This window comes from Falco punctatus, assembly GCF_963210335.1.
Source record: "Falco punctatus genome assembly, chromosome: 2".
Lineage (NCBI taxonomy): Eukaryota > Metazoa > Chordata > Aves > Falconiformes > Falconidae > Falco > Falco punctatus.
This window is the reverse complement of record NC_137581.1, coordinates 55806732-55820819: the sequence shown is the minus strand read 5'-3', so window position 1 is coordinate 55820819 and position 14088 is coordinate 55806732. Positions and strand designations below refer to the sequence as shown.

Below are 14088 nucleotides of genomic sequence, written 5' to 3'. Positions count from 1 at the left end.
AATTTATTAGAAGTAGAAGGAAAAACTCCTGTTGACTGAATTCAGTGGGCTTTGGTTGAAGCCTTAAATGAGAGCATTTTCTTGAGCATACTTCCATCCTTTAAATTCCATGCTCCAAATACATGAATTAACCCTCTTCTGCACCCCTAGACAATCATAAAAACTTGTCTTGCAGAAATGGTTGCAGAATTTGCGTTGACTAGCATTGCATGTGTGTTCTTTTTCCCTGTGCGGTGAGGAAGCTTTTAGTATCTAAATTTGAAAATTGTACATCCTATTGATGTTTGCAGTTTCAGATCTAGAGATCACTCTGAAACCCATCAACGTTTTGCTTATTTTATTGATTTCTTCAAATGGCTACTGTTTGTTTCCATCAGCCACTACAGAGTAAGAGTTTTATGATGCATAGGCTTTATGTTCATTATTCTGTGCAGGATCATTTTTACCTGCCACAATTGATAGATGGATTTCATTACTTCTGTAGTTCACATACTCTTATCAAATTCCTTTAATGCCTCCTGTTGAAGCTGTCTAGGCTTTAGCTGCTGCTTTTCTGTTTCTGCCCAAGATTGCTCTACAACTTCAGCATCTGACTGTATCAGTGCCTGAGTTGTGAAGGTTCATCCACCTGAGCTGTTAACCTGTCTCTCCCTGAAGTCTTAAGGTCTTTTTGCAAAGAAGAAAACAGGAAAGTAAACTAGTGCCTTGCAAAGGAGGTCAGGCTGCCTCTTTGATTTGTGCTGCATTTTCTGTGAGCTGTGACACTGGAAGCATCTACATCTAAATCTGCAGAACTGGAAGTCTGGATTTTTGTACATGCAGAACCATAACAGAGCTAGAAACCATTGCTCTGCAAGCACAGCATATGTTTTGCTGAGAAATGTGTAGAGATAAGAAGGAATAAGGAGATTATCTCAGAGAATTTGAAACTCAGAAAACTAGCTGGGGTTCTTCCTTCACTTCCATTTACTCTTCCTCCCCAACTCTAGATCAGTTTGAGCAAAACAGATAAAAGTAGAATGAAAGCATTTTGTGGAGAAGATGAACTGGGCGGAGCAGTAGTGGCAAGGAAAACTGAGCAATACCTTCTCCTTGTTCACGATCTTAAGGGAGGGCTTTTTTGCAAACAGAACTTGTCTTCCGAGGCCTTCGTGTCAGCTGTAAAAGGTGCTGGGTGTAGTTGGGAGACTGTTACATTCAGTAGCTCGCTTTGGAAAAAAAGCAGAGCATTGTTCTTTAATGCTTCCTGAATAGTGCTAGAAATGTGAAGAAGAGAGAGAGCATTTGGGCAAGAATGATTCCTTAGAACATGGTGCTGAGGAATGTCCGAGACACCACTTCATGCAAGCTGCCCCCAGGAGTCCAAACCGCGAGGCATAAAACAATGGATGAGATGGAAGAAACAGGATTATTTAACAAGAATCTGAAGTGGATATTGTTCAGTTCACTCGCTCTCTTTTTTTTTCTTTTGTGATTTTATATTAATGTTTCATTTTTTTAGAAGTGTCTAGTCTGTTTGCATCAAAGATAGGTATTTTCCTAGTAATTCCCCAAAGCTGTGGTCTGTGGATGGCTGGTTCATTACATTTGCTGCTTCTCTCGGTTCTGTTCAGCTACTGCAGTAAATGTTGTAAAATATAGAAATACTTTTCACATGAGAAAGAATGCGAGTAGCACAGCTCCAGTGGGAGAACAGTCCATGATATTATTAATAAGGGATTGTGTCTCTCAAGAATTTCTCCATAATACAGGCAAGTTGATCTGTGGATGATGGAGCAGATAAAGCCAGTTTTCCAATGAGTTCCTCTGTCCTGGTCAGATTCCATGGTGCCTAGTAAGGTATAAACTGGAGATTCCTTGGTTTTGTGAGTTCTCTTGATAGTTAACAGTAGGCATGCTTCAGCCTTTTCCCAGTGAGGGGGCACCAGTATAGTTCTATGTTTTTGCATGTATTTGTGTATGTATATGGAAATATGCATATGCACATATATATATATATAAAAAAATTGCTTTTCATTAACTTTTAACAATGGTGATCCTTTGAGACCTGTAGTCTTTGTAAGGGACAGCCATACAGATACAGTAGCATATTTTCTTGTATGCCAAAGTTCGGAATAGCCTGTGATGTTTTAAAAAAATAATTCAGCCATGCTTGGATCCCAAGAAATTTCGTGCTCTCCCTGTGCATCTTTGTAAACATATTTCTACAGATTATATGGATTCAGATCAACTTTGGATAGAAATTAAATTGTGTCCCATCAGTGATCCTGACTAAAAAATGGTGGCTTTAAGAGTGAGATTTATGTTTCATCAGTCTATTGAGACTCATGATCTTCTCTAGGTTTTGTTCTTCCTTTGTATCTTTTCCAGTGACAAGAGCTGTGTGCCAGTCTCAGCTGATGATCAGCATGATTTCTTTCTGTTCGTTCTCTGTCCTCGTGAGAGTAGACAGAGTTGCAGGGCAGTTTGGGATTCTTTTAAAATCAGACCTAAAATTGTGGTGATGCTTGGGAGAAGTATGCACAGGTGTATCGTTCATACTATCAAACAGAATTCTGCAATTTTTTTTTTCTCCCAAAACAGGAAGCTGTTGTGAACATATGGTCATTTGTCTTTTCTGTCAGTTTTGCCTCTGGAAATAGATAAAAGCTGCAGAAGAGATCACTGCATTTATCACAGCACAGTAATGAACTTTAGCATCTATTCAGATGGGACGCCTTGGTACTAGGTGATGGGCTCCTGTAGGAACTCAAGGGGCATGTAACAGGACAGTGGGTCATGAGATAACCATATGTTGAGGTTGACAAGAGTGTCACCTGGCAAGTTGACCAGGTTTCCTGAAAGAGAAAGTCTGTCCATTGCCATCTGAGGTAACTGAGCGTTTGTATTCACCAGAGGGAATGGAGCAGGCATGGTTTTGTAGCAAAGATGTCCATCATAATTGCAGGAAAAGGTGAGGAAGAAATGAACTGATGACAAAGGAGTGTAGGAAATTCCATCATGCAAAGTGCATGGATTAAGAGATCCTGAATTCCTCAGTGCATTCTTACCTAAACCCCAGAAGTGCTTGAGGGGGAAGTAGGGAAAATGAGTAAAAAGATTTTTCAATTTTTTTTTTCTCTTTTAGTTAATATGCAAATCTGAATATTTACTTTGTCTGTTTAAATTAATTTGTTTTTTGGAACCTTAGGAGTCCATGAATGCTTCTAGTCTCATATCTCTCGAAGTGGGCTATGCTTGTAAATCTCCTGTAACATCAAGGAAAAAGTGCTATTATGGTGGTGTAGGTAATGAAAAGCAAGTGGAGCTTTTCTGCTAGTTTTACAGGACTGATAAAAGCTACCATGTCTCATTTCTGTAGAGGGACTACAGATGCAATCAGTGTGTCAGAGGAACCAAGCAAAGATAACCCTGGCATGTATTTGCCAGTGCTGTGTTTAAAGGCATAGGCATATTACATAGTTTGTTCACTGATGACAACTGTACAGGTGAGCTGGTATGTAAATTTAAGGATTTTACTCTGCTCATTTCACATAGGATCTCTCTAAATCAAGGTTATCTCTAAGGCTTCCTACTTCGTGTTTCACAGCTGATCTGTGCTAATTATGCCTCTGCAGTGGCTTAGCATGCCACTGCAGTGGTTACAGCCCTAATGAAAAGTACTGGGCAAACTGGAATGCCCTATCTCTCTCTCTTTTTTTTTTTTTTTCTTTTTTTTTTTTTTGTATTACAGGTGTTACTGTTTAAAACATATTAGTTATACCTTTACATTTAGACAATACAATTGAAATTCCTTAAGCTTTGTTGTGTTTATTGTAGGGAGTATGTTTAACAGATATGAATATATTGTAGTAATGTTGCTTGGGGTTTTGGGGGTTGTTTTTTTTTGTTGGGTTTTTTTCCCCCAGAAAGTGAAAAGTCTAAGTGTGATCACTGTACATTGTGTGTTTTCAATGAACTGTAAAATTTTGCAGAAATATGTGTGGTTTTGGTTTTTGGTTTTGGGTTTTTCTTCTGAAATTATGTGATGCAAAAGCTGAAAACCCCACTTGCAGAACCCCAGTGTAGTTTTGTGCTTTAGTGGTCTGTGGGTGCAGTTGCAAAACAGCGTTATGAATACTGTGAAATATGAACCAGAAATGGACTCAAGAGGGAGGTATGCAAATTCATGTAGGAAAAGTTCACAAAGAGCTACTTAAACACTTAAGATTTCTGGCTCAGAAAGTCCCTAGTACATGGATTCTTGAAGCTGGTAATGTGTACCAAAGGAAGCATCACTGTATGTTTGCTTGTGTACTTTCTCCAGCCGTATACTGCTGGCTGGTGCCCAGGACAGGGCAGTGAATTTTGTGGACCAGTGGACCTTACATGTTACCCCAGTGGAGGCTGGGACTTGTCATGAGATGGAGATAAATGGTTAGCAAGACAAACATAGAAATAATAACAGCATAGTAGAAGTAGGTGGGGTTTTTTGTCTCTGGCAAACATATCTCACACCTCTCCCGCACCACAAAATTTTGTAAACTTTGAAATGTATTAGAGCAACTGGGAGATTGTTCTCCCTAAACCACTTACATTTAAAGGAAAAAGAGAAAAGAAATGTACTAAATAAATTAATGTAACAAAGACTTTATGCCTGTGAGCACTTCTGCACGTGCTTTAATTTAATTTCAGTGGTTATTTCCATTAAAACAAATCTAAGTATTAACTAAAGTTAAACTTGCATGTGAGCTTCCAAAAAGGAAAGACAAAAAGAATGGTAAGGAAGAAAGTGGAATCATTAAAGAAGAGACACATTGCAGAGGTGAAAGAAAGCTGGTTCTTGGAGATAAAAACTTAAAAAACATTAAAGAACAACTTGTCTCAAGGAACAGAAAACCTGATAGGGAAGGAAGAAGATATGAGGACTCATACACATGAAAGCACCAAGACACTGCCTTTGCATAGAGGAACACTGTGGTGTTATAGGCCCCCTTCTGCGTGAGTGTCTTCTGCTGCATAGTTGGCAGTACCAAAGCTCAAGCTGAATTTTTTTAAATTGTATTGGAGTTTGCTGTCAAAGTGCTATGGGTTTTTTAAATGCATGATAGTATACTGTTACTTAGGTTCGTTAACTTAAAATATTGTTTGTTTGGTTTTGTCGAATTGGAAGAGTGTAATTTCTGGAGAGATGTATCCCGAGTCCAGTGTTCCTGGTGATGAATGAAAGTCATTGATGCTACATTTTCATGTGATAGAAAACCAGGCAATGCTTCAGGCAGTTCTGGAGATAGACAAGGATTTGGAAAGTCTGGGTTACAGGATGTGAATTAGTAGATGAATGCAGCAGGGATAAGTGCAGAGTGTTGACTTCATGAGCACACAATGAGCAGGGATCAGTGTCATGGCAGTTTTATGGCAGAGGAGGGGCAGATTGCAGTAGATCACAAATCCACTATGAGTCAGCAATGCCACACTCTTGTTAAGGAAACTGCGCCCTGGGATTTATGACCTATTCTATATCTGGCAGTACAGGTAAAGTAATCCTCCTAATATGTTCTGTACTTCTAAGGTCTCAACTGTAATAATGCTTCAGTTTTGTGCACTTCCAAAAAATGTAGACCAGCTTCAGACTCCAGTGTAGCCCATCAAGAACATTCAGGTGTCAAGGGTGGGATTGGGGGGGAATAAAAGTAAATTGTTACTTTAAAGGGAAAAAAAAGTATTTTTGAGGAACCTTTTTTTTTCCCCCCCTTTGCCTGGAGGTGAAAGATGTAATATATGAAGGGGCTGTGTACACAGGAATAAACTGGTCTACTGACCTTTGGGAAGTAGTGGATTGATTACACCAGAAGATATAAACTTGGTCTTTAGAGAAAAATTATGTAATAGTGAAGGTGGCTTACCCATGGAATACATTTTCAAGGATGTTGAAATTTCTGTTGTTGAGCTTAAACAGGCGAAACAACCCATCCAGCATCTGTCAGGAACACTTTTAAGTTTAAATTGGTTCTTACTTGGACAGAGGATGCAACTTTCATAATCCTTTCATCCCCTTTTTCCTTGTACTGAAGAGGCTGAAGAACCTCTGGATCATCTCTGTCTGGATCTCACCTGACTGTCTGCACGTGTGTTTCTGTACGCACTTGTGTATTTAATAAATGTGGCAATGGCAACTGCAGTATGTGCAGTATTTTGTCTTGTCATGCATTAAATATGTTCACAGTCTACAGAGTATGCCTCCTGAGAGTAACAGAGAAGCACAAGAAGGTGAACTTTGTGCGATTTTAGACAGCAAGTAAAAAGGTGGTGGCAGTTGTGGGTGCAGTCCAGCAGATATCTGAACCCTTGGACCAGTTATGTCCTCTGCTGAAGCAGGCTTTCCCTGGATTCTCTGTATTGTCAGTGAGAAAGGGAGACAGTGTCAGATGGTGGTTCACCTAGTATTGGATGTTTCACCTAGAACTGATGGTTGCTTTTCTTCAGCCACACAGAGCAGTATTTCTAAAAGTAGATGTGTGATGAAACTAAGCCTTAGTGAACCAGTTAAAAACATAAACACTTACGGACTATTTTAGGTTGGTTCTTTTTCAGTTTGAAGACAATACCAAGTTTTCACTAAGAACAATTCAGTGTGCTCTCTGAGTTTTGTGCCAGCCCTTTTATCACATTCGGTTTTGCTGAGCCTCTCTTAGAACTCTGGCTTCAGTTTTCTGTGGCAGCCAAGGCACCGTACAAAGTTGATGCTCACTGTAAACTGCAGAATGGATGTTATCAAGTGGGAAAGAGAATACTGGAAAAAAAATAATAAAAATAGGTTTCGAACATAAAACTCAAGTAGTTTGTTTTGAAACTGATGTTAAGTATCTACTTAGTATTTTACTAGTTTTGCAACTGGTGTGCTTCATGATGATACAGTATTTTAAATAGCAAAATTTTCTAGTGAGCTGTCTGAGCAGTGAGTTGTTTAACTTGGTAATAGATCTAAGTATATACTCTTTGTTGTGATTTTTCCTGCCTGTGCTTATGCCAGTGAATCGTGACAACAATTTTTCTGCTTACCTGTTATCAACAAACTATTCAGCTAGCTTCTTTCTACCCAGATAGACATGAAATCGAGACTTGTTGTTTTTTTTCAAAATTTTCAATTGAGTGAACTGATACATCAGTGGAAATAAAAATTTCCACAGAGGTCATTTTTACCTTCTCTGCTGAGATCAAGATCATGCAGGATGCTGTGCTGACAGCTCTGACAGTTCTAATTGGTTTGCTCTGATGCAGTGATAACCCGCGCTTTTTTTCTCTTCTTTTCTCCCCCCTCCAAATGCAAACTTAAAGTGCAGTGGGCTTACAGTGACTCAGGATCAAGATTTTAAGGTTTTTCAGCCATCGGATTTTCTAGTGGCTAGTTTGTGCCTGTAAATTGTTAGACATACATCTGGCACACAGAAAATTCAGTGATCAAAGTGGTGTATAGGCTGTGAAACTATGTAAGGGAAACATAGATCTCTTCACAGTGAATACCTGATATATTCTCTTTTGGCGGCTTTACTTTGGGCAAGTAAATGTCCTGTAACCGCTGAGATCTTTGTCCAGTTCTCTGGATAGGTTTTGTTGAAGATTATGTTTTGTTGTATGTCTTCAGCTGGTGCTGTAGTTGCCATGTAGCTTGTTTAGTGACTTCTTGGAGTGGACAATAACCACACCAGAATAATACTCCTACAAAGAACCTGATGTATTAATACTTGCAACTGGCCAAATAGTTATGCGGCTGGAAGTACCTTAATTAATTGTTATCTTGGCCACCTAAGAATGATATGGTTTTATAGTTGTTCCTTGAATGCTGCATAGCAAGCATGTAACTTTCTCGGGAAGCGTGTTTCTTTTAACTCAATTTTACTGCACAGTTTATTTGGAACGCTGTAATATACTTTCTGTATGTAATTATGCTGACTAGTACTAGTATTAACCATTTTATAGTACTGTACTTACTACAATCTTTATAGGAGTGATAAAACAGGCGTTAAAATCTGTGTAGGCGGTTAATTTGATATACAACCTGAAATTATGAAACACAGTAAGCAATATGATATCATTGCTGTTAAGACCATGTTATTTTTTTTCCTTATTCCCCTTACTGTTTATTTGCATTTCTGCATTGAATTTGTACTAATGGATTGCTGTGGTTCGGCTTGTGTTTTTTTAGAGAATGGGGAGAGTATTGGGGTGGTGGTCGTGGTGGTGTTTGTTTTTCTTTTGTAGTGAGTGCCACTCTCCTGTGTCATGTTGGCGAATGGGTGTTAGCATGTGAACCAACAGGAGTGAATCTGTGGAGAAAAACACGCCATGCCAAGGTCCCCATGTAGTTCAGAATGTTCTGCTTTGAGCAGTCTGTATCCTGGCTCTTCAGGCTTCATTCCTCATCAGCAGAATACTGGTGAGGGGTGCTACCAAAGTGTGTGTTCTCACTTGGTTTTCTCTAGAGGTCCAGTTCATGGGCCCCCAATACCACTCAATAGTATGAGCAACAACAGATTGAGACAACTGGGAGATGATCTTCAGAAAGGCACTCCTGATCCAAATGGAAAATGCTAATGTATATACCCTCACAGAACACTTCAGTTCTAGACAATACCGGTTTTGCTTGTTTTCTTAAGATAGCAAGTAATTGAGAAAGGGGCATCCTCTCAAAGTGTTGTCTCCCTGTTGTGTTACTGTGGGAATGAAGGCAATGAGAGTGTTGGTAGTGTTGGATCTCAGCTGTGTCTGTGCTCTACCTGTTGTACATAAAGAGCATGCTTGCAGACCTCTGCACTTGTAAACTGTTGCTCCACTGCTGTTTTTAGGGGTGTTTTTTGGCTCTGTTGGTTTTTCAAGGCTTTGCTGAAAAGATACCAGGTATCTTTTCTGCTAAAAATGTATGGGATTGAACTGTACTTGCCCACTGGTTCTGATGTGCCCAGTCCCTCCTTTTTCATTTCTGTCTTCAAATCCCAAACTTTTGAGGAAGCCTTTAGGGTAAGCAGGTATTGGTAGAAGGAAGGTAAGCCCTGACTCCATGGGAAAAGGTCAAAGGCGGCTGAAGGCTCTTGCTCCTTTATCTCAATATCTACCTGGATGTAGCTCAAATCTGTTTACTTCTGGAGAACTCTCAATGGCTCACTGTTACAGTTGCTCTGAAAGCTTATCTCAAATAAGTTACTTTTGTTGGCTGTATTTTTCCATAATTGTCTACAGTATGTTGCCCTGCTTTCTCTGTCCATTTGTTTAAGTTTTGTTAAATACCCTCTGCAATTCAGCTTACGACATGTGCATTTGTTGGGGGGATGTTTAAGACAACTTTACTGAAATACCCTTAAGATATTTTCTCCTCTTTCACCCCAGACCAGAAATAAATTATTTTACCCTACCTTGAAAACTTGAAGTTAAATGAGGAACATGTTTGTTAAGTGTAATTTTTATAAATCTAACAAACACGAGCATCTTTTTCTTACTTTAAACACTGTATAAATGAATAGAAGGTGTTTTCCAGAAAGTCAAAACTATTTAGGACACTTCACTTTTTAATTCATTTTTCCATCTCTTTGCAGATGTATTTGTCAGGCCTTGCATCAGAAGATCTCTGTTTTGGTCACTCACCAGTTGCAATATCTCCGTGCTGCAAATCAGATTCTAATTTTAAAAGATGTAAGTGATTTCATTGTCTATGCTTTTATATCTCATACTTTCTAATTATCCTTTTTAATCTAAGAATGGAAAAAACCCAAAGATTTTTATTTTTACTTTGTAAATACATTTTCTGTCTACTAATGTTTATATATGTTTTTTGAGATTTATAATTATTAATGAAATAAGGTGTTTTTTTTCTTATAATACCTTCCCTGAAATTTTTTTCTGAATTTATCATGCGTATACTTCATCTTACATACCTGTTTTTATCTTACATGTGTATAATATACTGTGAGAGAATTGTTTTGAGACTATGTTAATGCTTTGCTTTTATTCTTGTTTCTTACACTTTTGTGTGAATTAAGAACTATGTTGATTTTGCAGCCAGTCCCCTTTTTAAATCAAGTATGAGAAATGGTCACAGATACCTTTGAGAATGAGCAAGCTTCAGCAAAACTGGTTCCTTACAAACTTTGTTGTACCAGTTATTCATGGGTAGAGGGGAAATGCAAGAACTTCAGCTGATTTTTTTATTTGTTTTTGTAAGGTTGGGTAGTGAAGTATATGAAATTACTTTTGATGCGCCACAAAGCTGCAAAAAAGGACGCTAGCAGTCTTTTTCCTCCCATTAAGGTCTCTTTAACAGTTAGTAGCTTTCTAGAAATGAGTTTGTGGTAGAGCTGTAAGAAATGTGGAAATAGTCTGTGTTGTTCTGTGAGGACCAGAAAATTAAGCTGCTGTTTACCCCTAGTCTGGAGTAACATAAAAGAGTGATGGTTATGTATGTAGTTCAACAGCTTGTCTTAAAGCTGCATGGCTGTCTCCCACAGCTTCTCCAAGGAGGTAACTCTCATCTGGCTGTAACTGGAACTTTTGTCATCCCATGTGCTCCTTGGCCTGGTTAGCTGGGAAGGGACTGGTTAGAGGGTGAAGAACTTGTTTCTGCTCTTCTAAATGAGGAACTGACAGAGGCTTCAGCTCAGTCACTGCAGTGGGATGTGTGCTCAGCAGCTGCAGTACCCCAGAGGCAGCAAGTATAGATAGGAAAAATTGTCCTTTACAGAAAGTGTATAATGAAGATAATCAAAGCTTATATTAATTGTAGGGTAAAATGGTGGGGAAAGGTACGTATTCAGAGTTCCTGAGATCTGGCATCGACTTTGCTTCCCTTCTGAAAAAAGATGAGGAAGTAGAACAGCTGTCGGTTCCAGGAACCCCCAACCTGAAGTCTGCCCGGAGCCGAACCTTCTCGGAGTCATCTGTTTGGTCCCAGGATTCTTCTGTCCACTCACAGAAAGATGGAGCAGTGGAACAACCACCTGTGAGTGCTCAAAGATAGATGTGTCTCAGTTCTTGTCTGGCTGGTTCTTAGCTTAAACTTTGTTAAGGGATTTCCCTGCTGCATTTTAATTTCAAGGATTGTTGGATTGCATTAATAGGTGAGATCTCGCCCATGGTGGGTCTGCCCAGCGCTGTGCTTGGCTGGCAGTCATGCCACCTGGGCTGTAGAGGGCAGGCATCCCACAGCTCTCTGCTGTTCTCTTCAAATCCAGCAGAGTGTGTGTGTTCAGGTTCAGCATCAGCTCTGTGCCATGCAGGAAGCATTTGTATAGGTGTCCAAAGATACCGCACTGTGCTTCTTTCATCCTGTTCTCTGACAGCCTTGCTTTGAAGGGCAAATACCACTGTATTGGGTGGTTTCTGTGTGTTTGTGCAGTGCTGAACTCAAATTAATGCTTTCCCTGGAATCCTGAGCTCTGGGAAGTGCATGCAGAAGTGGTGGCTTTATACAAAGTCTACATTTACATGGCTGGCATTAACATACCCACATGATCTTGAGCTGGCCTTGAGGGGGTTATCTTGGGACACCACTGTATTGCTCTGCGCAGCCCTTCTGTTGGTGAAAACAGAACGCTTTGTATGGTACCAGCTTGACTTCCGAGTGCTTTGTTATCTTTTGGTCTGCAGGGTGCAAAAGCAGCCATAAGGTTGCTGTACCGTAGGTGGCCTTCTACTGGTGTGTTTGCATTCACATAAAACAGTGCAGGAGCCGTGTAACCCTGCTAGGCTTGTGCTAGCACTGCATCCATGAATCCCTCTGTGTCCCTGATGATTGTCAGCTTCATGCAATCAATAGATATTATTTATTTTTCTTTTCTATAATGAAAAGCAGTGAGATTTTTTTAAAAAAAAGTGCTAAAGACTTTTTGGTACCTTTTTGGAGGAATGGGTTTATGCCCAAAAGCAGCAAACTTATCTGATATTATCAATATCCCAGTGGTGACTCCACTATTAAATCCACAAAGGCATGTCAAACTTCTTAACAGCGCTAGAGCTGTTGGACTGGGGGGGAGGTCAGCTGGAAAAACAAAAACCCCAAGATAGGTTCTCTTTTATGAGCGAGTAGGTGGGATTTCTCCTTTCACATCTAAGTCAGGTCTGTTGATTCTACTGCTCCTGTACACCTATGTCTGCTGACAATAAAATCAAGTGTTATGTGTCTGCTGAACTGGCACTAGTTTTTCTATCACATTTACTGAAAAAAAAAAAATTCAGAATTTTGAATAGTTCTTTTTCGTCTTTATGCCTGTCTCATTTTTTCCTTTTCTGTCTTTCAGTGTCCTTCATCCATTGTTTGCCTAATATGATTTCTTATTTATCATTTTACTTGTTTTCCCTATTAACAGATGCTTTGTTGGTACTTACAAGGAGGTGATTAAAACTTTATGGGTAATTTGTTACTTTGGCCATATGTGGATTGATTTTGGTGCAGGCTTGCAGAAGAGTATTTACTTTAAATACTTTCTGAAAAGGAAAGGTTATATACACTTGCATTCTGAAAACAGAACCTTTCCTAAGTCAAGGCTTCAGTTTCCAGAGTTGTTATGGCTGAAAGTAATATATATGAAAAGAAAAACCTGGTGTAGAGGTCAGTTAGAGTAAATATTTCTGTCTGTAAATGAAGTCATGTTACATTCTGTGATGCAATGCAAAGTAAAATCCTCACAGTGTCATGTTGCAGAATAGATTTTTTGGTATTACTGAACCATGACTTTGAAGTGGCTTCGTTTGAGTCTGTAACTGCAAGGTTGATTTTTTTTTTTTATTTCTGGGTTTTGTTTTTTTTCAGGCTGAAAATGCACTAGCTACAGTGCCAGAGGAGAGTCGTTCTGAGGGAAAAATAAGCTTCAGAGTTTACAGAAAATATTTCACTGCAGGAGCAAACTACTTTGTGATTTTTATGCTTTTACTATTCAATATTTTGGCACAGGTAAGTTCTTGGAAGCCACAAATAGTATTGCATTTTGGGTTTGCCTTTTTTTTTTTTTTCCTTAACAAAGCATATGCTTGTTAGTGTGATGTTTCATCTAAAATGTTTGGGAGAATTCCGTTCTTTAATAATTTTGTAGTATACTCAATCAAATTTTATATATCATCATGGAGTTTTGGTACAGCATTGTGAGGTCTTGCACTGATCCTTCAACAGTTTTAATACGTCAAAATAATTATTTCACTGGTAGCATGGCACAGAAATTGTAAGCCAGTCTTAATTTTTAGAGACGGAGAACAAAGTCATAAGATGTATAAGGCAGTGTTTAACAGATACGAACAGTCAGTGTATTTCCAGTTGAGGAGAGTAAAGAGCCTTACTGGGTATGGAAGGACGGAGTCCGACAGAAGTGTTAAAAGAAAAGCTTGTTTGCTCATAAGGGCAGGTTATGAGAAGGACTACAAGGAGGGTCACTGTTTGGCAGGTTAAGAAGGTGAGGAAGAGGATAGGCAAATATTGTGTGCAATGCAGACTGCAGCAGGTACGTAAAAGAATTTTTAAACAAGGGAAATGGTTTTGAAACTTACTGAAAGAAGTGATGAGCTGAGGAAGCTGTGTGAAGCTAGCTTATTGCTTTTTTCTGTTTCCTGCTGAGAAAACTTAAATTCATTTCATGGAGTGATTGGTCTTGGCTGTAAAAAATAGTCTATATATTTAGACGTGTTACTTCCTTTTGCTTGTCCTTGAATTGAGTCTATTGGAAAGATAGCTGAGCAAGATCAAATCTCTGCAGTAGACCGCCCAGAACCTTAAATTCCTGTGAGCAGAGGTGCATTTTGAGATAAATAACCCTGTAACAAGCTTGTAGTCACCTCTCGGCACAGAAGGAAGATGGTAGTAGGAGTTTTTCCCTTCTTCTCTTCTCTCATCCTCCTTCAGCCCTGTTTCTGGTAATTATCTCCTGTAAACACAAATTTCTGGACTGGTAACATGAGAAAGTTTGTTAATCAAAAAGCATTTTGGAATATCTCTAGTAGCAAATTTTCTAGGAACTGAAAAAATAGTTCTTTAATGTGCAATTAACATATATTAAGAAGAGCTACTGTATTTTGTTTGCTTAAGTGTATTGCTTTCCTTTAGTTTGCTATCATGTAAGGTAATTTAAGGTA

At 39.0% G+C, this 14088-nt stretch overlaps 1 protein-coding gene across 2 annotated transcripts in view; it reads left to right on the top strand.

Moving 5' to 3' along the window:
- Nucleotides 1-14088, top strand: part of ABCC4 (ATP binding cassette subfamily C member 4 (PEL blood group)) — a 167568-nt gene that overhangs the window by 53974 nt on the left and 99506 nt on the right. For both annotated transcript variants that reach the window (XR_013925943.1, XM_080374996.1), the window contains exons 14-16: nt 9570-9666; nt 10754-10969; nt 12779-12919. Coding sequence is in view for 1 of the 2 variants with exons in the window: in XM_080374996.1 (XP_080231122.1) it covers nt 9570-9666; nt 10754-10969; nt 12779-12919 (454 nt within the window). In the remaining variant the exon portion in view is untranslated. The remainder of the gene's footprint in view (nt 1-9569; nt 9667-10753; nt 10970-12778; nt 12920-14088) is intronic.